This window comes from Leptopilina heterotoma, unplaced genomic scaffold (genome assembly GCF_015476425.1).
Source record: "Leptopilina heterotoma isolate Lh14 unplaced genomic scaffold, ASM1547642v1 Lhet_21, whole genome shotgun sequence".
Classification (NCBI taxonomy): Eukaryota; Metazoa; Arthropoda; class Insecta; order Hymenoptera; family Figitidae; genus Leptopilina; species Leptopilina heterotoma.
In genome coordinates this window covers 63,910-90,056 of record NW_025110925.1, presented here as the reverse complement: position 1 = coordinate 90,056, position 26,147 = coordinate 63,910, and the positions used below count along the sequence as shown (strand labels likewise).

The window sequence follows — 26,147 nt, the reverse complement described above, 5'->3', positions numbered from 1 at the left end:
GAAAATTACGGAAGTTACGTATAATTGTCTACATAAAAACACAAAAAACGGTTTTTTGCCCCTAAAATTAAATTTTGGGGGTGTTTAGGAAATTTCTCACACATCATTGTTCATAGTTTTACTAGACCTACAACTTGTACTAGGTCTCTATAAAAGTGCAGGCAACTTTTTTTATTTTGTCACACTGTGTTATGAGGATATTTTGCTACTTGCAGCCATCTTGCACTGCAAGTTCTGAAAAATTAAGTTTTCAGCAAGCTTGCAAAAGGAAACTTGCTGAAAACTTACAGGTTACTTGGGAAAATTTGACAATACAATTTGACGTACACAAAAACATAAGTTTTTTGATAATATTATCCACCGAAACTACGCTAAATAATAGCATAAAAATTTCTCCTAAAGTTAAATAATTAGTTTCTTTAAATTTTTCCATTACTTTATATATTTTTTTGATGTGTTTTGATATGTTTATGAAATTCTTTTTTTTCGATATTGTGAATTTCTGAAAAGGCAAGCACCTTCTTCTATTGTGGGAGTTCAACAGCCCATTTTTCTCATTGCCGGTGGAGTGTTCTGAAATATAATTGACCCACATGGGAAATTTCGAAAGCCCCACTACACCGTTTTATCCTATATGTATGGGAGACTTCTCCTAAAGTGTCTAATTTCAAGATAAGTTTTCGTCAAGCTTACAAATAAATTAAAAGGTATTTTCTACCAGTTCTTATCATTATTATGGTATAAATTCTTAAACTTTCTACTATATGGTACTATTATTCGTCTATATTTGCTACGCTCACTATTTTATTTATACGTTTTTACATTATTTTACAAATTTAAAAACTTTTTGACAAAAGTTTACTTCTCGCTCTAAATTCATTTAGTAAATATATTGTAATAATAATTAAGTATTTTTAAATTTAAACAATTGCTGAAACAGAATGAATATTCTTCCTGTGCAAATGTTTTGCCAAGTTTATAATGGGACGCGAAAGCACAGTGAGTACGAGTTCAAAATGTCCGACCCTCGCAGATAATGACTCACCGCGTTTCCGTTCTTTAACCATGTCCGACAATCTAAGCAGATTTCAGTTTAAAATTCATTTTAAAAAGAAAAAATTAATTGAAACAAATTTCATTCTGATCTTCTACTAACTTATATATTTATTACTTAAAGGGTAGATATTTATTATATCATATAATATACAGTTTGGAAGTAAACATAGATTCTCGCATTTTCAATAATCATTTTCCAAAGTATATTCTTTCAAAATAATACCGCGAGATGTATTCGTATTTTTAAAAAATTAATTTTTTAAATTTTATAAATCTTTTTTGTGATCGTTTGCTATATCTATATATCTATCTAAAGAGTATTCTGATTCACTTTCAAAATTATTAAATACTCAAAAAAAAATGTTCTTAATTTGAGAATTTCTTTAATTAAAAAGTTATTCATAAACATCAATAGTTTTATTTAAAATAAATATTCAATCATATATTATTATTAATATGTAGATTGAATTGATCACTCGGCAGTATTATTATATATTATATTATTCTTCCATGATTAAGTTTTTTAAAAATTCAATTTTACGAAATTTCGATTATTTGGAAATTCTTCAATTATAAATATAAATTATTAGAAAATAAAAACTTGAAATAATTTCGAGGAAAAAACTTAATTAAATTTTTGCAAAAAAATTAACTCTACATAATTAATTATAATTAAAAAAAAAAATTTGAAAAATTCAGATTTTGAATGGTTCGAATTTAAAACATTTTCAAAACTCAATTATTTCTAAATATTCATAATTATTATCTATAGCTTTAACTCAAATTAATTTTCAAATTAATTTTTACTAGAAAATTATAATAACATTTTTAAGAATATTCGAGAAATTTGATTAAATTTCCTGTAAAAATTTTTATTATTATTTATGAAAATAATAGAATTATTGCGAAGAAATTCATGAAAAATTTGTAAATAATTGAATTTCTGTGAAATTTCAAGGTATTTATAAAAATAATTAAATGTTTGCGTAGAATTTTATCAAAATTCTTTTTAAATAATTTATTCATTTTGAAAAATTTTTGAAAATAATTGAATTTTGCCAAGAATTTTATTAAAATTTTTGAAGATAATTGAATTTTGGAAAAAATTTTATTATTTATAAAGATAATTGAAATTTTAAAGAGAATTTTAAAAATTTTTGAACATAATTGAATGTTTGCGAAGAATTTTATTACTTTTGAAAAAAAAATATATATATATATATATATATATATATATATATATATATATATATATATATTAAAATGTTTAACTGATTTCAGAAGAATTAGATTTATATTAAAATTTTTCAACAATCTAAGTTCTTTAATATTTCTAATTAAATTCATTCAAAACTGATATTTTATAAATGCTATTCAATTCGTAGTTCTTTTTTTCAGTTTATCGCTTGCGAAGCCTTGAAGTGTAATTAAATTTTTTACGTTTTTTAGATAATAGGTTAGCTGCAAAGGGTAATTTTTCTACAAAACATGGATAATTTTGAGGCCCAACTTCAAATCAGGTAGTAAAATTTTAAAATATTAGAAAATAATTAAAAATATTCTTATAATCATTATTGTACCATGTATAACTGCACTCACTGGTAAATATATTCTTTTATATCTAATAATTCTGTCGCTTAGGGTGACCTCTAAATTTTGAAAACTAAATTTAAAGCTTTTTCGCGATTTTTTTTAAGATTTCGAAAAAAGATTCAAATTTTTTTAAAATTAAGATTCTACTTAAAAAAAGAAGTAAATGAAATTTTAAATGTATTAAAAAATTAGTTATTTTTCATATATTTTGCTTAAGGGGTCAGTCCGTAGGTCTTTTGCATTATGTTTTGAAAAATTTTGTTTTTTAAAATTTATTTAAAATGTCGACTGTAGAATTTAGATGCAAAAAAAGGGTCGAAATATTTAGTTGTCTACAATTCTGTTTTAAAATTTGATATATTAATACAATTTAATATTATACTAATTTAAAATCTTATATTTTAATATTCCCTTTAAATTTTTTGTTTCAAACGTTTCTAAACCTCTAGATTGCTATATCAAGCAAATTTCTACTGATTAATCTTTCAATCGCCATAAATATAAAAATTACAAAAAAAATATTTCATCTATTTAAAATATTTAATGTATGTGAGGTAAAATATATAAAAATTTTAAGATATTTGAATAGATTTTACTTTGAAAAAAGATTTCTTCAAAATATGTAGTGTAAAAGACCTGGACTGTCCCTTTAATAATAAATTTGTCAGGAAGGAAGTAAAAGTAAAACTAATTTTATACAAAAAATTCTTGTTTCTGTAAATATATTCCCCACAGCATCTAAACTTGCATAGGATCAGAATCGAAAAGTAGTAACATTTCAATAACTATTTTTTTTATCAATTTTCTAAATTTACTGATTTTTGATTATTCGGTATAAATATTTTTTGACAATGCCTTTAAAAAAATGTATTCACGTCTTTTACCCGGTTTTCAAAGTTTGGTGTTTTCCCTGTCGGTGTTTTTATTGCGAACACATCTCCCATTCCTTACGCGTAATCATTTGCGTAAACATGAAATTAAGAAAAAAAGCAGGTATGAAAATTGACAATGTTCAAATGAGAATCACAACGATATTCGATAACGATAGCAAATAACCAAAGAAGTAGAAGAAGATGACAATATACGACTGTTTGGAAAGTCATCTTGACCATCAGGGAGTTTGGAGGCCGAACAAAGCCCGCATGTAACTGCCCTCTCAAACATTAGCTTCGAAGAAGAGCAGCTCCCCATTGGTCGCTCCTCATATGTAGGGGGCGTTTCTACGCGAGATTGTTAAATTATATAAACGTGTGTGAGTGTGGAGTGATTAACTCAGTCTTTGGATCATCAGACAAGTACTCATCGTGAGATTCGTATGGGGATCAGTCTCCATCGGTCGCGCTGCAAGGTCCAGTACAACTAGTTTACTTCGTTAACTCAGCTTAAAACTAATCAAAATTAATCATAACTGCTAACAATTGATCACAATTGGTTCAGATTCCATTACACGTGGTCCGCACGGGTAATCATCCAAGTTTTTGCATAATTGTTTAAGTGACACGCGCAACCATCGAAAAGCGGCGGCAACTTTTTTTTCAAATTAAGATTGAGGACACAAGTCGCGAATTAAGCGAATTAATCTTTTAATTTAGCCATCAAGTCAGTGGTTAAGTCAAGTCAGTCTATTAACAAATCATCAACAACACTGTGATTGAGGAATTAAACAAGTGCTTTGCTATTTTTCAAGCCTTTGGGAATTATAGTTCTTTTTTGGAGAAATGGACGGTGGTCCTTTCGATGATCAGATATTTTCGGAATTCGGAAATCGAACTGGTAGCGGTGTTCACAGTATTCAAGTAATGTTAGGTTTGCATAATTCTCATCATGGAAGTGACATAATGCCGAATAGTGGACATCTTCATAAATTAGATACTTCTAATAGTCCGCCTCCGCATCATCAAACTTCGCATCAACATCTTCAGCAGCAGAAAGAGCTGAAGGAGCTCGAATTAGTTGGAATGTACGCTCCACTTCCTCAAACGCAAGACATTACGACTTCTACTTCGACGACTGGCACCTCCACATCCACCACTCTTCAGCAGAGTTTACAACTTGGAAATTCCTTGAAGAGGAAACCCGAGGATCCCTTGGTTAATCTCTCGTCGGGTAAGAATTCATTCTTGTGCCATAATATGATGTCACCCACACAGTACTGGAAATTTACTTTTCTGCCACCTTCGGAATCTTTAGTTGCAAAGCTCAAGAAACTGCAAGTTTTTCTTTAAATTTCAACTGTTTTTCAGTATTTGAGGCAAAAGTTGATAGAACTATGCAAAAGTTTAAAATGTTCGGTGAACTTTTATATCAAACATTTATGTTTTTATGAGCTTCGCAACTAAAGATTCCAAAGTTTACAGTCAAATTAATTTCAACTTTTAGGAAATTTTCCGTACTATGTGGACAGAGTCGATGAGATGAGCTTGCATGACTCAAAAACAAGGTCTTAATATTATTTTTCACTTCTGACACAAATATTTTTAACTCGCACTCCCTACACAGCACCGAAACTTTCCTAAAAATTTATTAAAGATTTACTTGCAAAGTTCGAAGTATTTACTTAAAAAGCTTAGTGAAAATTGTGTAAAGATTCAAATGTCACACTTCAATAAATGTTTAGCATGAAACTTTCAAATTTTCAGGAAAGTTTGACGCTAAATTTTCGCTTATAATATAGAGTAGCCGAAGATGTAATTTAAATGTTCAGAAAAGTTTCAAGCTAAATTTTCAGTAAACTTTGACGATAAACATTTATTGAAGTGGGACATTTAAATCTTTACACAATTTTCACTAAGCTTTGCAAGTAAATTCTTCGAAGTTTGCAAGTAAATCTTTAATAAATTTTTGGAAAAATTTCAATTTATAAACACATGTTTTATTTAAGAATAAATTTTAAAAATTTTACTCACAAAAATGTTCTGTTACATTAATTTAAATCGTGAATTTCGAAAAGGGCTCAACTCGGTTTTCTAGAATTTGTAACTAAAATTCTTCTTCAAAATCAATTATTTTTTAATCATTTTTAAAACAGTTCTTTGAGAATTTTCAATTCCATTTGTTTACAATTCAATTTTACGAGCATTCGATTATTCGGAAAGTCTTGAATTAATATATTAGAAAAAGAAAACTTGAAATAATTTCAAAAAATATTCATTTAAATTTTTTCAAAAAAATTAATTCTACAGAATTGTTAGTTAAAAGTACGAAAAATTTTTAAAAAATTTTATCATTACATTTTTAAATAATTGAATTCTTATTAATTTTAAGAAAATTTTTAAAAATAATTACATTTTTCGAGAAAGTTGATTAACATTGTATTTATAAAAATAATTGAATCATTGCAAAAAAATTTATAAAAAATTTGTAAATAATTGGATTCAACTTGGATATCCATAGGGATGTTTGAAGAAAAGTAATTTTTGATTTTTCGTTTTTAAAAATGAAGACTGAAATCTCATGTAGTAATGTATGTCGAGCAGAAATATTTCTTTTTCCCCCTTCTTTCATAAAAACAAGTGAGATGAAACCATAAAATTCAATTATTTGATTGGTATTTTAACGACATTCTCGAGAATTGAACCATGTGCAATAATTATCGGTTTGATAGTAAAAAAAATATCAGCGTGTGAAGAAATATTGAACTCAATGCGACGATATTTATTTTATTTTGAGTTTAAATTCATATGTCATATATTCATATCATATATATTCATTATATTCATATTCATATTCATTCAATATGTTCATGTTATTTTTGAACAATTATCTTTTAAGAAACTATTAATTTTTTAATAATTTACACACATAAAAATTTTAAATAAATTTTACTTGAAAAAATTTTTTTTTTATTTTTTAGTTTTCAAAATATTGCGAACTTCAGCCTTATATGAAAGTATTGTATGTAGTAAATTTTCTTATAGAAATTTTGTTTTTGTCACTGTTTCAGTTAATAATGAGGTGCAACCTGTCAAAAAGGATTCTAAAAAGAAGACTGATAACAATGGAATTAAAAAGAAGAAAACAAGGTATGTACACTTTAACCTTATGGATTGGATGCAAAAAAGTAACTTACTAAACATTAAAATTTGAAACCTCGCATTGTAGAAATTCTGATATTTAGAAACTCATCTAAAAAGAATTTCTATTATTAGTTTAAAATTTTGCCAACATAAAATTTCGTTTAAATAAAAATTATCAAAAATTCCATTATGTAGAGATTTTGTTACACACAAAACTTGAAATTATGAATTTTTCCTTAAAATAATTGGAAAAGTAAAAATTCAAAAATTGGATGAAAAATTTGGAGTTTATCTTTTACAATAAGTGAAAAAAGTAGGGGGAGAGATAAACATTTGTCCAAATTACTTGTGTGAAAATTGAAGGAAATTCAGGCACAAGTATATATTACTATAAGGGACCCCTATGTCTACCCATACGGTAGATGCAGCATATTTTTTTCTAAAGCATAGGGCATGAAACACTAAATCTATCAAAATCCTCGTACCTTTAAAAAGTGATCTAACTTCAATATAAAAAACGGAAAATTAAACAAAAAATTTCGATAAAGTTTTGTGCCACATTTATTTTAACGACAAAGTACTTCTTAAAATTTATCAAAAAATTTAAAAATTCGAAATTTATGTTATTATTTTTAAGGATGTCAATTTATATTCCAACATTTTTGTGAATTTTAATTTTTAAAAAATAATTATTAACATATTTTATAAAAATAGAATACTTTTAAAGAAAAATTGATATAGGTTTACAACTTACATCAACGATTTAGAGAAAAGAATATTTTTTTAAAATTCTTACTGAACTTTGTCTAAAGTATTGTTTAATTAATTTTTGAAGTCACATTACTTTGGTAAACTTTTTATTTATAGTATTATTATTAGTAAATTTGATTTAAGAAAAAAAAATTTTTTTCTAAATTGATAACATTTTTGTTAATCTTAGAACAACGTTTACGGCCTATCAATTAGAAGAATTGGAAAGAGCATTTGAAAGAGCTCCCTATCCAGATGTATTTGCACGAGAGGAACTCGCCTTGAAATTGGCACTTTCGGAATCACGAGTTCAAGTTTGGTTCCAAAATCGACGGGCCAAATGGAGGAAGCGAGAACCACCTAGGAAAACAGGCTATATGGCAACAGGATCAGGCAGCCCTGGTTTGACAGGTAAATATTCCCTAAAATATATCAACAATTTTTATGACTGTTGAAAAACAGAATGCTAGGTACAGAATTAGTAATATGCTCAGGACAACATTAAACAATATAATAAAAGCATTAAACAACATTGTTGTTTGCTTTCAGGTTCATTCACTTCAATAAACAACAGTATAAATCCTTTCGGAACATCAACAACAACTGCAGGACCACCAGACGCTTGGTCCTACACGCCAACGGCTTACGATCTTGCGCCACATCTAAATCTCTTGAGTTCAACAGGTTCTCCTTACTCAACGTCCTTCGGAGGGCCCAGCAACAATGGCTCTGCCTACTCCTACGCAACCATGCTGCCCCAACACGATCCATCCCTCTTCTCCACGCCATCAGCCAACACCATGAGAGTCCATCAGGACTACATGAATGCCAACAACAGTCCACCGCCCTCACTAACCCGCGACTATCAAACCATGGTCACACACTCCTCACCCCAACATCTCGCCAGTTCCATTTCAGAAGACGAGCATCAAAACAAGCAGCTCGACTACGTGAGCGGCCTCAGTCCCACTGAAAAGTATCAACACGAACAGGCAGAGTACTCCCATCAGCACGATCAGAAGCAGGACTATGGAATGCATTCCCCTTCAAGTCGACAGGGCCTAAAGGACCAAGTCCTCATTAAAACCGAGCCCGGCGGCCAACAGAGTTACGTTCAATTACCCCCTTTTTTAAACTAACCAAAACTCTCAAAACCAGATCTAGATGTTTCATCACAAGATGATATAATCTGTTTTCCAAAATTTTACAAACTATTCCATACCATTTCAGGGTTGTCACAAAAAAATTCATTTTGTTTTTCCCTGACTTTTCCCTGATTTCCAAACTTTTTCCTGACTGATTTTGACTTTTTCCCTGACCCTAAAGAATATTCTGATTCACTCTAAAAATTATTAAAAACATTAATTATTACATTTACTTACGAATTTCTTTAATTGGAAAATTAGTCGAAAACAATAATTTTTTTTTAAATAAGTATTTAATTATTATTCCATAGAAATTAAAATTCTTCAAAACATTCAAATTCAAACATTTTTAAAATTCATCAACTTATAAGAATATTATTATAAAACATGAAGATATCAATCACTCCGAGTCGAAGACTCGGAGTGATTGATATCTTCATGTTTTATAAAAATTTTAATTTACATAAAATTTTTCAAAAAAAAAATTAAATTATATTTACAAAAATTATAAAAAATTCAATTATTTTCATAAATAATAAAATTCTTCATAGACGATTTTAAATAAAATTCTCGAAAAATGAAATTATCTTTAAACATTTTTTTGTAAGAATTAAATTACATTTTACAAATAATGAAATTCTATGCTGAAATTAAAAAAAAAAAAAAAAAAAAATTCAAAATTTACTATTTTAATAAAAGTTTTTAAAAGAATTTAATTATTTAAATAATATATAATAAAATTCATTTGCAGGAATTCAATTATTTTTACAAGTAATAAAATTTTTCTCATAAATTCAATTATTTAAAAAAAATGATAAAATTCGTTGTAAGAATTCCATTATTTTCATAAATTATAAAATTGTTATGAGGATTTCAATTATTTATAATACAATTTAAAGTAAATTCCTAAAAAAAAATGGAATTATTTTCTCAAATTATTTGCATAAATTTAATTACATTTCACGATTATAATGAAATTCTTCGTTGAAATTCAAATATTTTCAAAATCTACTATTGTAATAAAAGTTCTCAAAAGAATTCAATTATTTTAAAAAAAAATGTAATAAAATTCGTTGTAGGAATTCAATTATTTTCATAATTAAGATTCTTTACATTATTTCAATTATTTAAAAAAAAGTCATTGCAAGAATTCAATTACTTTCATAAATTAATAAAATTCTTCACAGGATTTCAATTATTTTTAATACAATTTTAAGTAAACCTTCGAAAAATGTAATTATTTTCCAAAATTTTATCAAAATTCTTCGAAAGAATTCAATTATCAATTATTTTTAAAAATTCATGCTATAATTCATTTCATATTCAATTATTATCTAAAATTTTAACTGAAATTCATTTTTATGAAATAAAAATCAATTTTTATTAGAAAATTCTACAAGAATTTAATTGTTTAAATGCAAAAGTGAATAATTTATTGAATAATTGAATGTTTCTCAAAATTCAATTCTCATAAAGAATTTTATCAACAAAATTGAATTTTTTCGAGGAATTTTAATAAAATTTTCAAAAATAATTAAATTTTTCGAGGATTTCAATTCACATTGTATCAAAAATAATTGAAATTCTATCATGAGTTTTATTATTTATGAAAATAATTGAATTTTTGTAAAAAATGTTATTATTCATGAAAATAATTGAATTATTGCGAAATTTGTTTAGAATTTTATCAAAAAATTTTTTTTAAGTAATTGAATTCTTTTGCAAAGAATTTTATTAAAATTTTTAAAAATAATTGAAATTTGGAGAAGAATTTTATTATTTTTAAAGATAATTGAATTTTGACGAGAATCTTTTTTTAATCTTTAAACATAATTGAATTTCTGCAAGAATTGAATTACTTTCATAAATTAATAAAATTCTTCACAGGATTTCAATTATTTTTAATACAATGTTAAGGGGACCCGCACCCGAAATTTCAACTATAACAGAATATAATTGAAAAAATTTGGTATATTTTTTTTCTGACACTATTTTGATTCAGAAATAAGGTGAACAAAGAAAAAAAAATTTCATGATTTTTTCGAAAATTAAAAAATTTTTTTTTTATTATTTTTTTTGTAACTTTTGACAAAATTAAAATTTTACAAAATCCATGCCCTTAATTGTACAGGGGGTTGTAAGAAACTCATTAAAACAAAAACCATGAAAAAATAATATAATTTGTGAAAGAAGAAGCATTTTTTTGTAAATTTATGGAATTGTAATAAAATTTCTCGAGGAATTCAATTAAAATTGTATAAAAAATAATTAAAATTCTATGATGAATTTTATTATTCATGAAAATAATTTAATTTTTGTAAAAAATGTTATTATTTATAAAAATCCTGTGAAATTTTTAATATTTATGAAAAAAATTAACTGTTTACGTAGAATTTTATTAACATTTTTGAAATAATTGAATTTTTTTGAAAAATTTAATTACAATAGTAGAAATTGAAAATCATTGAATTGAGGGAAAATTTTTTGAAAATAATTAAATTTCTTTTATTTTTAACTTCTCCAAAATTCAATTTTTTCCAGTACTTTAATAAAAATCCCTGACTTTTCCCTGAATTCCCTGATTTCCCTGACCTTTGGCAACCCTGCATTTGTTAACTTATATTAAAATTTTAAATCGTTTATAAGAAGACGGAGATTAGGAACAATGTATGTAAAATTCTCCAAAATTCTCCAAATACTCTCGATTATTATTTGTAGCCAATATTGAAAAACTATTATTAAGGATAATAAAATAATAATTTATATATTAATAATAATAGTATATAAATTTTCAATTATTCTTTCCTATAATCAAAGTGAAATGTGCACAGCCCTATCAGAGTACATACGTCCATTAAAAATTCACTTTGGTCGCGTATTGGACACATTGTCCTCGATTAAATCACATTTAAAGAAAAGTTAAACATGCATTGTGTTTTTTTGTTTTGTTTATATTAAGATTAACCATTATTGTTACGTATTTCAAAAAAAAATATATTTATCAATTTTACTATTTCGTCGATTTACTCTATTTTCAAATTTTTCTACTGTATAGCATAGATTATTGAAAATTTAAAAAGTATTAAAAAAGTAAAAGAACTTCTTTATTAAAGAGCTCACTTTCTGCTGAACTTTGAATCAAATTAAAAAAATTCTAAAAAATTATGAATGAAAATAAAAGAAATTCATATCTAGAGAATATGTTTGTTTCTTAAAACATATTCATGGATATTTTTTAAAACTCAAGGAAGCTAAATACGAAAGATAAAGAAGTTCACCTTTTTCTCGAACAATGTGGAACAATGTGAAACAATGTTTTCTATATTGCTAAGATTATATTGCAATTAAAATAAAAAAATTATTTAAAGAACTGTTTTAAATTATGTATATTTCTTCAAGTTTATAATATGTGAAAATTTAAGTTTTTGTTTGAACTATTTTTGTTTAGAAAAGGAGAAACAATTTTGTTAATATTCTAATACGACGTGCATACAATTATAAATGTGCCTTAAAAAAAAAAAAATTTGTACACAATATATATTTTCAATCTATGCTACAATTAAGAATATAACAAAATATAATATTTTTATTAAAATAGTATATATTCAGATTTGTACATTTACTGATCTCATTTATTGTGTCTTTTTATCATCATCGTTATATAAAATAATGTCTAACTTTAAGAGAGTTAAAAAAAACATGAATTTTTACAGATTTCTCGGCACTATAAACTATGTCCAAAGAAACTAGATATGACCTAAGAAACTTGATTGTAAAAAGTTATAATAACTCTACGACAAATTTTTTGCAAAATGAGAGAAAAAATATTCAAAAGTGCTAAAATCTGTTTTCTCGCTTGTAAGTTTATGAAAAAAATCACAAAATATAATAAAAATTTTTAAAAGTAAGAATACATTCTTGAACTTCAGTTTTATTATGTTCTCAAGGGTATGAGATGAAGAAAGGTATGTTTTTAAAAATGGTATCAAATTGTACCTTATTTGAAAGAAGTTTCAGGAAATTCTTGGTGCTGTGTATGGGTTGGTATTTTAAGAAGATCTAAGATGTGAATAACAAATGTAAATCTTTTGCAAATTCTGGTTGGTTCACAAAAATTTTATCAACAAATTTTTAAATAATTAAATTTTTTTGACGAAATCAAATAAAATTGTTAATAATAATTACATTTTTCGAAGAGATTAGAATAAAATAATTGTATTAAAAAGTAATTAAAAATCTGCGATGAGTTTATTTATGAAAATAATTGATTTCCTAAAAAGAATTTAATTATTTATGAAAATAATTAAATTTCTAAAAAGAATTTACTTTTTTATGAAGATAATTGAATTCTTGACTAGAATTTGAATAAAGTTTTTGAAAATACCTAATTGATTTTTGAAGAGTTTTAATAAAATTATAAAGAATATTTATTAAATATAATTTAATGTTTCTTAAAATTGTACTGAAAATAATTGAATTTTTGCGATAAGTTGTATTCATATTAATATAAAAAAAATTGAATTTTTTTGAAGAATTTTATTATTTTTGATAAAGTAATTGAATTTCTGCATATTAATTTGTAACTTTTCTAAAAATAATTCACAATAATTTATTTAATTCGATTATAATTGTATTAAAAATAATTGTAAATTAATAATTTTGCATTGTTTTTTTTTTATTTTTTAAAAATTAAATTCTTTAAAATTTCTAATTAAATGTATTGAAAATTGAAATTTATAAAATTTTATATTAAAACTCTTTTAAAATTGAATTAATTTTGAAATATTTAAATAAAATTATTTATTAAATAATTTTTAAATAATAACTTTATGACAGTTGTTAAAGATAATTAAATTATTTAAAATAAATTAATGTCAAAAAAGGAAAAAATGAAAGGTTTTGTATCAGAATTCGTGGTAATTTCCAAGTTTTAACAAAAAAAAAAAACACCAAAATTTTCTTATGAATTCTAAAAATTAATCAGATTTCAAGAATAATCACAATAACTTAAGAAAACAACAATTTTCCAGTATTCCGATGATCAAAATTCCCTGACTTTTCCAGGTTTTTTCAAGGATAATTAATAAATTATAAATGAATTCAAACGATTTAAAACAGTTTTTGTAATTTTACATTATTATTATTTATGATAGTTATATTTTATAAAGATAATAAATTTTAATAGCGTGCAAGTGACGTTAGACGTAGTCTTTAAGGCCGTTCTTAACATGTTTCAACCTTAATGGTGATCATATTTGGCAAAATATTCTGAAAAAATTTAAATACGGTTTTCAGTTAAAATCTAATCAGTCTAAAAAAGGTCATGATTAATAGTTTAAAAATTCCAATACAAATTTCATTATTGTAAGTCTTCAAAATTTACCACTCAAATAGTCCGTTAAAGACTTCTTCTTATTTGGTGCAGGATTTTCGGCCGAACCTGAAAAACAACAATTATATTCTTGTCTGTATAGGTATAGACAAACTGTTAGGATTTTTTGAGTGGTCGAAAATTATTTCGCAAAATTTTTGTTTAATTGAATTTAAATTCACTTGAATTTCTTGACAGAATTTTAAATTGACTGAATTGACAATATTAAGAGAATTTCTATATTTAAATCACTTACCAGAAAGGAATAAACTTGTGAAGCACATAAGTAATAATAATGAATGGAAAGAAATATTCATGATTTTTATAGCAAAAATAGCAGAGAGTGTATAAGAAAACAACTGAAAACTGAGTAGAAGAAACATAAAAGTCGCGCTTCATTTATACGGAAGTCGGTCACGAAAAACATCTAAAATTGTAAGATAGATATTGCAGTAAATAATTTATTTTTTCATTTTTGAAAACTAGTATCAAAACAAACATCTATTTCCAATGAATATTATTTTTTTATGTCAAATTACAAAAATACAAAAATAAATAATATCGAATGTTTCTTAAATTTTAATTTTTACGAAGAATTGTATCAACTTTTGAAAATATTTAATTTCTTTTAAGGAATTTAATTGAAATTTTAATGAAATTTATTATATTAAAGAATTTTATAACAATTTTTGAAAATAATTGAAAACTTTTTCAAGAATTTTATTAAATTTTTTGAAAATAATTAGATTCCTGAGAAGAATTTAAATAATAATTTTTGAAAACAATTGAATTCATAAGACGAATTTTATTAAAATTTTTGAAAATAATTGACTTCTTGAGAAGAATTTTTAAAAAATTTTAGACAATAATTTAATTTTTGAGAAGAATTTTTCCTATCTATTTATAAAGATAATTTAATTCTTGACGAGAATTTTTAAAAAAAATGTTAAATAATTTAATTTATGCAAAGTATTTTATTACTTTTTCAAAAGAATTGAATTCTTCTGATGAATTTTGATATTTATCAAAATAATATTGAATTTTGGAAAAGAATTTTATTAAAATTCCTTAGAATAATTGATTTTATGGGAAGAATTTATTCGAATTTGTTGTTTATCAAGCAAATTGAATTCTTTTGCAAAATTGAAATTTTAATTGAACATTTTTGAAAATAATTGATTTTCTGCGACGAATGAAATGTTATTTATGAAAATATTTGAATTATTGCAACGAATTTTATTGTTTTATTAAATAATTGAATGTTTCTTAAAAATGAATTGTTTACTCAAGTTTTAAAAAATTTTTAAAAATAATAATTGCATTTTTCAAGGAATTTATTTAAAATTGTTTTAAAAATATTTTAAATTCTGTGATGAAAATAATTGAATTCGTAAATGAAATTTTATTATTTATGAAAATAATTGAATCTTTTCGTAGAATTGTATAAAAAAGTTTTTTCTATAATTAAATCTGTTGATAAATTTTATGAAAATAGTAAATATTGAAAATTATTGAATTGCAAAAAACTTTTGAAAGTAATTGAACTTTTGCAAAGATTTTTATGAATTTTTGAAAATAATTGAATTTTTGGCTAAAAATTTTGCTATTTACAAAAATAATTTAATTCTTGACGAGAATTTTCAAAAAATTTTGAAAATAATTTAATTTCTGCAAAGTATTTTATTACTTTTTAAAAGAATAGAATTCTTAGAATGAATATTGTAATTGAGCGTGTCAATGCAAGAACCGGTCGTACGCCATATGTGTATCCCTAGCGTACGACCGGTTCTTGCATTGACACGCTCAATTTATGAAAATAATTGAATTTTTGTAAAGAATTTTATTAAAATTCCTAAAAATTATTGAATTTCTGTGAAGAATTTTGTTATTTATCAAGATAATTGCATTAAAACTTTTGTAATAATTAAATAATATTAAAAAAACAACCAACTTCTAAATATAATTGAGACTTGACTTCACTAAAATACTAATCTTACAAATTTTATCAATTTCATCGATCATAAATTTAATGAATTTTTTAATTTAATTTTTTAACATTGACGTTCTGAAATGTTAATATAATCGCAAAATTTTATTGCATAGAAAATCACGTATTCTAAAAATATAGGTTTTAAAAGCTTTTTTACTGCTTTATTTGTTTTGAAAACAAAATTTCTAAAAAAATAAATGATGACTTTGTAATAAATTTAATTTAAATAATAAATTTGTTATTAAATTGAAAAAAATGTATTATTTATACTACATGTATAAAGGCATATTTGTATGTTTTGAAATGTCTATATAATATCTTGCTTCGATGCTTTTTTGTACCAACTTACAACTAACATTAGTAAATAAATAAGTTCAAGTTTTTCCGGTTACCAAATTTATCATGAATTAACTCTGTAAATAAATTTTGTCCAATAAATAGAAAGAAAAATATGACTGAATTTAAAAATATCATTTTTTTTTTCTCTAAATATTTACAACTGTTTCTTTTTTAATTTAAACTATTTTTTATTGCTGCTCTAAAATTTCATTGCACAAAAAAATGCGTGTATCAGAAATAAAGAGTAAACTTTTCAAAGTTTATTTACTGCTTTATTCTTAAAATAAATTTGTTTTTCAAAAATAAACTATTACTTTACTGAAATAAATTTAATTAAAAAATTTGATAAAGTTTAGGTAATTTTTATTAAAGAAACAAAAGTTTAAAAAAAAATTTAATCCTTTAACGCAAGTGAGGACTGCACTAGAAATGTTTCTTTTAAATCTATGAACCAACTACATTATAAAACAGTCCTGATAATAAGAATTATGTTTACACTCGAAGTATCTTGATTTATAACATTGAACATGTTTCTTGATATAAAGGAACGTGGACAGGAAAAGAAATGCAAAAGAAAGAAATAATTTGCACTTTTCTATTCACATCCTTAACATTTTTAACATTTATAAATATAAAAAGTAGGAACTGTTTGCCACACTAAACATGTTATGAATTAATATAAAAATATTCGTAGTACTTAAATTTATTACATTATATTATCCAAGGCTCAGAGTAGATGTTAGAAATATCTAAAATTTTTATAATAACTGAACGTCGCCACTTTTAACGAACTTTGAAATCACTCCATACTGCACAATATGCTGTGAGCCTGCTTCAAAAGTAATGGGATCTTCCATTGTTTCTGGAATTATAATCCCATCAATTTCTTTGTTTGCAGTGAGAAACACTTGACTTTGTAAATTAGGATTAACAGACAACGTATCATAATCGAATGCACGAAATTTATCCGGCATGTGCTGTAGAGCAACTGTTTGAAAAAGTGTTTCGAAATTTCTAAAATAATCTTTGGCAAAATTCAATTCAGATTCAGTGAGACAGAAATTCTCAGAGTTGCTCGCAATTAAATTACTGTGCTCTTTGAGAATGTGTATCACGTGATTTTCTATTTTCCTAAGACGAGTCCTGAGGTAACTTGAAATAAGAAATCTTATTCTATTCAGTTCCATGGTATGAATCGTAATTCTAATGTCATCTTTATCTAAACTCTCCAATTTTTCTTCCATGTCTGATAAACATTGCATCATAAAGCGTACCAGGTTTTCCTTATGTGGAAGAAGTTCAGGAGCGAATTTCTCATTTAACCAAGCACTTTTAAGAACCTTTAGGGGTTCTTGTAAAAATTCCTGCAAAACATTTTTAATTTAATTTTTAATTTTTTTTTAAATTTTTTAAATTTTTATTTTTTAAATATTTTTCTTTATATTTATATTCAAATTCAAACCTTTTTGAAATTCAACAACTTGTAATAATTTAAATTATTCTTCACAGGATATCAATTATTTTTAATACAATTTTTCATAAATTTTTCAAAATTAATGTAATAAATTTCAAAAATTTTATTGAGAATTTTCAAATCAATTTGTTTACAATATTCAATTTTACGAAATTTCGATTATTCGAAAATTCTTCAATTATTTAGAAAATAAAAACTTAAAGTAATTTTTAAAAAAAATCAATTTAAACTCTTTTAAAAAAAATTAATTCTACAGAATTGCCAGTTAAAAGTTTGAAAAATTCAGATCTTTAAAGATTTTAATTTAAAATCTTTTCAAAATTCAATTATTTCTAAAAATTCACGCTATAAAGCTTTTAATATTCAATTATAATCTAAAATTTTAACTGAAATTCATTTTTAAATCAATTTTTATAAGAAAATTCTACTAGAATTTAATTATTTAAATACAAAAAGAAAACAATTTATTGAATAATTCCATGTTGAATTCTTATAAAGAATTTTATCAACAAATTTTTAAATAATCGAATTCTTTTAACGAATTTTAATAAAATTTTTAAAAATAATTACATTTTTCGAGGAATTTGATTAAAATTGTATCAAAAATAATTAAAATTCTGCGATGAGTTTTATTATTTATGAAAATAATTAAAATTTTCCCAAGAATTTTATTATTTATAAAGATACTTGAAAATAATGTTGACGATAATTTTTAAAAAATTTTTGAACGTAATTCAATTTCTGCGAAGAATTTTATTACTTTTGAAAATAATTGTATTCTTCCAACAAATTTTTTTCAAATTTATAAAAATAATTGAATTTCTGTGAAGAATTTTATTATTTATAAAAATAATTGAATTCTTGCAACGAATTTTATTCAAGTTTATAAAAATAATTGAATTTCGGTGAAGAATTTTATTATTTATAAAAATAATTGAATTCTTGTAAAGAATTAAATTTTTTAAAAATATTTTTAAATTCTTGCGACGAATTTTATAAAAATCTTTTTAAATAATTGATATTTTTTGATAAATTTTATCAAATTTTGCAAATAATTGAATTCCTGGGAAATTTTGCCGAGAATTAAAAAAAAAAAATTTTTAAATAATTTAATTTAAAAAAATATTTATAATCATAAAATGAAAACTTTTCATGCACAAAAAGTAACGTGCAGCAGAAATAAAGATTAAACGTTTCAAAAGTTAATCTTCTGCGCTTCATTTTGTAAACAATATTTTTCACAAAAAATGTTTTTTCCAATTTTTATTTAAAAACTTTAATTGGATTAAAATCTCGATATATATTTCAGGAAATTTCAATACATTTCGTATTTTTTGAAATATTTAGATTTTTCAATAGAAAAAATTAGATTTTTTTTGAAATTTAGACAAACGTAGAGACGAAACTTCTAAACGGATTTGTAAAATATTCTGGAATATTATTAATTGGTTTAAAAATTTCGATATATGTTGTAGAAAATTTTAATACATTTCGTATTTTTTGAAATATTTGTATTTTTCTGAAAAAATTGGATTTTTTAAAATTTAGACAAACATAAAGGCTAAACTCCTAAACGGATTTGTAAAATATTCTGAAAACGATTTTGTAATCTTTATATAAATGCGAAATACAAGAAATTGAAATTTTAAATCTTCTTTTTTATTTAGAGGTCGAGAATTTTGACTCTCAAAAACTTATAAAACCATTTCGTCGTTCCGCATCCTCGATTGTTAATTTTTTAATACAATTGCTGGATATTTGTAATCATAAAACATTACAGATTCTAAATTTTATTATTATAAACTTTAATTGTTTATTATAAGAGTTATATTATATTATAAGAGTTCAAGCATTTTAGTAACTTTAGGATCATTTTACAAAAAAAAAAAAAAAAAAAAAAATGAACAGCTTTATAAAATGTTTGAGAAATTTCTTAAATTAATGATAAAATTTAATAAGAAAGTTTCGTTAGAAAAAATAATTTTTACTTAAAATTAAAAATGACAAAAGTTCTTTTGGTTCCAAATGTTAATTTACGTATAAACAATTTTGAATATTAAAATAGCTTGGATTATTTTCCCTGTAAGCAGGTGATGTAAAATAAAATTTAATATGTGCAATAGAATGCTGGGTTAATTTTAATCAACGTTCGACGTTGTAAAATTACTTGATTTAAAACTTTTACTATGCCGGTGTAAACAATACTGTTTATGTTTAAAACTAACCTCTTGTGTCTCAACATTGCTTGCATCAAATTCATGTTCATCTATTGTTTCATCAGACATTATTTAAAGCAATACTGCTACTATTGCAGTTGACTTGAATTGTTTCTTAAATTGTGTAATTTTCCCTTTAAAAAATGCCTTTGTAAATAAATAAAAATATTAGGTAAACTTTTTGACAATTTTCCTTTTAAAATTGTTTCAAACAACTGGTGCATGCTAAAGCCCTACACACAATAGTTACACAAACGCTGAAACGCAATCGTTAAGGCCGACGCACAATAGTTTCGTGAAACTCGTTCTGAGCAGGGATGGGAACGTAAAGTACTTTAGGTAAATTACATGGTTTTTTTTATTTATTTAAGGCCGCAGTCCCATGGCAGCGTTTTGCGTTGCGTTTTGTAACTAGGCTATGAGTGCAAATAGAGCAAACATATATCTGTATCTCTCTCACACTCATGGCCTAGTTACAAAACGCAACGCAAAACGCTGCCATGGGACTGCGGCCTAAGGCGCTTGCACACTTCCAAAATTTTGGGCGAGCAGCGAATTTTCATGGCCTTGAAACTCATATTACTAAATATGATTGGCTCTACAAAAAGCTGCGTGAAAATGTACTTTGTCAGAGCCAATCATATTATTATTATTTATAGGGTGATGGTTTGGTTTTCTGAAATAAGCTGTAAGTTACGAGTCACAGTAGCTTTCTGCGCATATTATTTCGGCAGAATGAATTAGAAAAGGATAGGTATATTGTTTGTCCTTCTCTAACTCATTCTACGTTTGCGATTACGATTTCGGTTACGTTTCTATTTTGTTTTGACCTTTTAGTAAGCTTTTTGTTCTAAAGTGCTTTAAAATTTATAAGTTACTTACTTTTTGCAAACCATAGTATACTTATTTTCAGTTACTGTGATTGAAAGATAATTCTACATTTCATACATTTTAAGTAAAACGTTTTAGTGTGAACCGTGTGAACGCATGCTTTACTATAGTTTGCGCATAAAAATTTTCCTCAAATATCCATACCGGTGTATAATTTTTTGTCCTTTTTATTTTTATATATGTGATCTACTATAAAAAAAATTGCATGGCATAAAAAGGACGAAGCGAACTTTTATAGTCATTTGAGAAAAAGCGGGAAAGAGAGTTATCGAAGACAGTCGTTTGCTACCGCATCGACGGTGGTATTTTAGTAGAGATAAAAAAAGACAAGTGCTTCATAACCCGTACTTTTGTTTTTAAAAATCCAATACAATGAGCTCGGTATTTTGCACTCGGAAAATATTACAGAAAACGTAATTAGACAAAATTATTTTCTCCTTTTGTAAAGTCAATAACTATTAGGCATTTTCAGAAATTCATTCAATATTATTCTTATATAGATAAACTGCAAGTAGAATTTAGTTCAGAATAATGCCACTTCTTTTTTTATGGCGGCTTCCATATAAGTGAGGTCACACTTCTGGGTGGAAGGAGAGGTGTCAAGTAATTTGTGACAATTAGTGAAAAAAAAAAATGGCGCTAATGCTGAGGTTGAGTCCGCACGCAAACAGACATTTATTTCGTAGCCAATGCATAACTGCCCACTCTACCATGAGAAAGCCATACAGAAAAACAAGCATTGATTAAGAAATATTTGTCTATTGTGCACTCACTGTGAAATTATAGCGAAGGCGGAAACATTTTTCGAAAAAACTTTACTGTTTCATGGAAGCTGCCTAATTTAGACCTAATTATCAGGGATTAATAATTATGACAAAAAAATTTAGGCTCAAGAATTTTTCGTCAAATTAAAAATTATGCCAAAAAATAATACTAAATTATATTTCGCAATACAAATTAAATTGTTATTAGTATTTATACATTTTCGATTATGTAGTCATTCGGAGGATTAATAATAATTATGAAAAATAGTCATTGGGAATAACAAAATTTATATCAAAGAATTTTTCGTCAAAATAAAAAATATTTTAAAAGACGATTATCTATTATTTAAAAATTAGAATCAATGATTATTCGATAAAATGAAACTTACCTTCAATATAGTATTTCGAAGTATAAAAATTATGTGAAATGAAATTTCGCAAACATACAAATTTAATTGAATGCCGATTATTGTGAATGAATTTTAGGTTATGTAGTCCCTGATTCGGAGGATTAATAATTAATTCAGGGTTCCTACAGAATCTGGAAATCATGGAAATGGTATGGAATTTTTAAAAGGCTTCTGGAAATCATGGAAAAGGCCTGGAATTTTTAAAAGTTTCTAAATTTTTCCTATTTTCCATTTTCTCTCTTCAATAATTTTATGCAAGCTGTAACATTTCATTGCAGTCTTTTGAATTCGCGTACACGAAGTTTAGCAATAAGTTATATTAAAATGTTATTCAAATTTATGATATTATTGATATTTTATCATAAGCACAAGATAAGTGCTTTTGTTGTTTGATACGTAAAAAATTGCTTTGTGATAACAGTTTTAAGGTAGAGTAAAAGTGGGTATTATCACGGATGTGGGTATTATCGCGGTATTTTGTATTTTAATGAATATTTTAAATAATATATAAAAAAATTTTGACTCTAAAAAATCACTTCTTGAACCTGACACATAAGACATTATAATTTGTATCATATTTTGGATTATTTTTGTATTAATTAATTTATTAAAAATGATTTAAAATTTGTTGTCTGAAAAACGTTCAAAATGGCTCACTTCGAATTGAAATTCAACTCTGGAGTGGTGTCTAAAATTATTGTTTTTATATTATATATAATGCTTTAAGAGGTGATTCTTTTTTTATATTTCGGTAAATATATTGTTGTTCTTCATAAAAAAAATTTGTTTAGTTAAAAAAAATTAATTTTTATTAAATATTTACAGTGTGTCTCTAAAGATTAAAACGTTGAAATATTATAGCCGATATTATTTTTGCTTGTTTTAATTTATATTTTATTAAAAAATACTTTGTATATATATAAAAAAAAGTAATTTTCAACTAAATAAATGTTGAATTAACATTGTTTAATTTCCATTTTGCACAGTAACTGTTAAACTTAGACACAATAAAAATTTCGTTTATTTGAACGTTGAGAATTTTAGTAAATCTTATATAACAGTTACAAAATACAAGCAAGAAAATAAAGAGTAATGGGAGCAGGGATAAAAAAATTTAAATAGCTGTAAAAAAGGAGCAAAAGTGTCAAATGAGAATTGACTATACGTTAGAAATATTTGATAATAATTGCTTTAGAATATTATATCAGAGTATTATTTTATATTATGAGACTAATTAAATTATTATAATAAAACCAAGTATCTTTCTTCTAGTCATACTAGTTTACTATTGAATTCGTCCATTTATTAGGTACAAAATTTATAAAACAGTTGCTTAAAATTGCGTTATTTAAATTATGGATTTTTCTGGACTTCTATCCTAAGTACAAGATTATAAGCACTTTTGTACATAATTCGATCAGTATTCAGTACTCTTTATAATTTTTTTTTATAAAACCATATTAAATTCAACAATTTTTTATGACATCTAAATAATTTATTTATTTTAAAATTATATTACACTTATATTAGCAATTTTAAGATAATATATACATTATACGACGTGAAAATTAAATTAATTTTATTATTTAAAATTCCACTGGAATTTCCAAAAATTTGACCTGGAAATCATGGAAAAGGTATGGCATTTTAAATTCGGTTTTCTGTAGGAACCCTGATTAAGACAAATAGTCATTCGGAATAACAAAATTTATGTCAAAATTAGATGATTTTTTAATGTAAATTTAGACCCTATTGACTACGCCCCCTCCCCATGTATCCGCCATTCCTAATTATGGATAATTAACTATTTTTATAAATATTTCAACAAAAATCATTATTTCAAATTATTTTCTTTAATAATCGAATATTTATAGAATTGTATACGAATTCTAGACCGTACAAAAAAATGTTTTAAATCTAGTCATCAAATATGTCCTGCGACAATAATATTAAAGTTGTAATACAAAATGGATGACCTCACACTGGATTGATGTGAGATACTGTTATACTCAATACTTCCTGTGCAGGGAACCTATATACACGAATTATGTAACTTTATTTTTGTATACTATTTTTTTTTTTGCGTTTAAAAATAATTCAAAAAGTGGATTTCATTTTTCACTTATAGATTTTGAATTTATTTCTTTGGATTCATTGAAATAATAACTCCTTTTGAACAATACAATAGAATTTTGATTTTTCTAAAAAATTTTCAATGACCGATCCCTAGAATATGTTTATAGATGTATAGACAATGCATAAGGTTACAAAAATAATCCTCTATATGTAGATTTGGTAGCGAGATCTGATAGCAAATATAGTTCAGCTCGAAAAATTAATACCGAGGGAGGGGGGGGGGGGTGGGGATAACCTTGGAGCTAAGGGATCTTCAAGTCTTCAATAGTATGTACCAATTTGGTTGGTGGGCAGGAGACTCTCATTGCCAGCTGAGCTGACTGTGTGTTGTGTGTGTGCGACTGAATGTGTGTGCAACAGAGAGGGGTTAGCTTGCGCCTGTGTGTGCGAGAAGGTTCACAATCTCGAGCGAAATTTCAGCCCAGTTGTGCTGGTTGAGTTCTGCGTTTGACTGTACTCTTGCTCCTCACTTCTAGACTTGTAGTCCACTTTCTTCCTGGTCCGCGTATTTGTCTGACGTTCAATCTCACACAAAGCGGTTGTCGAGAGCATCGTTACCTGCATTTTTTCTCTCTTCAAACTCAACGAAGGTATGATAACTAAATATTCTAAATTTTTAACCATTTTTCTAAAAACTAACCATCATTATTTCCAATTTCTGTCAATATTTCAAAATTTCTCACATTTTTTCATTGATGAACATTGAAAAAACTTTATGTGCATTTCAAGTTTGATCCTGTCTATTCCTGCATTACGTGTCTTTTTATGCATGCATAGGCAAAGGTAAAAATCTAATATTGAATCTAAATTGGAATTTTTTTTCAAAAAAAGGGAAAAATTGAAATTCTTTTAAGAAAAAAGGAAAAAATCTAATTTCTAAATTCGGTAATGCTCGTTTTTTGTTTTCTCGATATTTTTCAAATCGTGAAAATTGACTAAAAGAAATGTGTTGTTACTAACTGATTTTTAATTCTCTGTGTGATAAATCTATTTTAAAACAATTGCTGAATATTTTAATTGAAATGATAGCAGGTGTGGTCTTGTAAGATTATACTTTGTTATAGTTGAATACTCGCATATCAAACACTGCCAGTATTAAATTTAAAACGAATTGCTCGCATACCTGAGATATTCTTCAGTTCTTTGCATCTATTATATCACAATAAAATAATTTCCCATCCACAGTCTTTTCCAGCTGATTTTTTTTCATTATTATTTCTATAATCGTGTCCTTTTAAGAAACCTAACCATAAATTAATATTCCGGTGATTATTTTCTTATTTTTTCGATAAATAATTTTCAATGTCGATGTGGTTTTTATTTGTTTAAAAAAAAATTCGGTACAAGTACGTCATTACATATATTTACTTATCTAGTGGGCGCAGCTCTTATATAAGCTGAAAGATTTCAACGATCAGGATGACAATGAATCTGTTTATTTTTAAGTTGCCAAAAATTTAAATTAATTTCTTTTATAAACATTAGAATTTCTATTGTACTTTATTACTTCGAATTGCACTATTAAATAATTTTATTTTTAAATAAAAAAATTTCTTGTTTTTTTAAAAATTTACTTTTAAATTTAATTTTAATTCTTAAACTTATTTATTTTTATTATTAAAATCTTTTTTAGTTTGAATGTAAACTATACATATTTCTACACTCAATTTTTCTTCTTTATTCATTAATTTTAAATTTCTTTTCCATTTTTTTTGTTTGAATTCTCTATTGCTGTTACTAAGTCATAAATATAACGTTTGTCAGAAATCAATAAGAACTTTTTTGCTCAAATGTAAGAATTTCTATTCATTTCTGTTTCATGATATTTTCGCGATAATGATAGAAATTTTTTAAAAATAAAATTTGTTTGAATAAACAACAGAAAATTATATTAAAATTAAACAATATTTTTAACAATTTTGTTTCTTTTAAATATTTTTTTTTAAATATACTACACGCTCAGATGGAAAATATTTCTTGTTTTAAAATCGGTCAG

At 24.8% G+C, this 26,147-nt stretch overlaps 3 protein-coding genes across 3 annotated transcripts in view; 2 read left to right on the top strand and 1 right to left on the bottom strand.

Annotated features, from left to right (window-relative positions):
• Positions 1-3,168: 3,168 nt before the first annotated feature.
• Positions 3,169-8,729, top strand: LOC122501464 (retinal homeobox protein Rx2-like). The gene is made up of 4 exons (XM_043610947.1): positions 3,169-4,755; positions 6,593-6,671; positions 7,606-7,826; positions 7,965-8,729. The coding sequence occupies exons 1-4, from the start codon at positions 4,368-4,370 to the stop codon at positions 8,552-8,554; spliced, it is 1,278 nt and encodes a 425-aa protein (XP_043466882.1). The 5' UTR covers positions 3,169-4,367; the 3' UTR covers positions 8,555-8,729.
• An 8,112-nt stretch (positions 8,730-16,841) lies between these two features.
• Positions 16,842-20,209, bottom strand: LOC122501443 (DNA replication complex GINS protein SLD5). Its single transcript, XM_043610895.1, has 2 exons — positions 19,960-20,209; positions 16,842-17,624 (listed from the first exon to the last, which is right to left on the bottom strand). Exons 1-2 carry the CDS (start codon positions 20,017-20,019, stop codon positions 17,019-17,021), a joined length of 666 nt encoding a protein of 221 aa, XP_043466830.1. The 5' UTR covers positions 20,020-20,209; the 3' UTR covers positions 16,842-17,018.
• A 4,387-nt stretch (positions 20,210-24,596) lies between these two features.
• Positions 24,597-26,147, top strand: part of LOC122501442 (arginine kinase) — a 41,142-nt gene continuing 39,591 nt past the window's right edge. The window contains exon 1 of the mRNA XM_043610894.1: positions 24,597-24,741. The gene's annotated coding sequence lies outside the window, so the exon portion shown is untranslated. The remainder of the gene's footprint in view (positions 24,742-26,147) is intronic.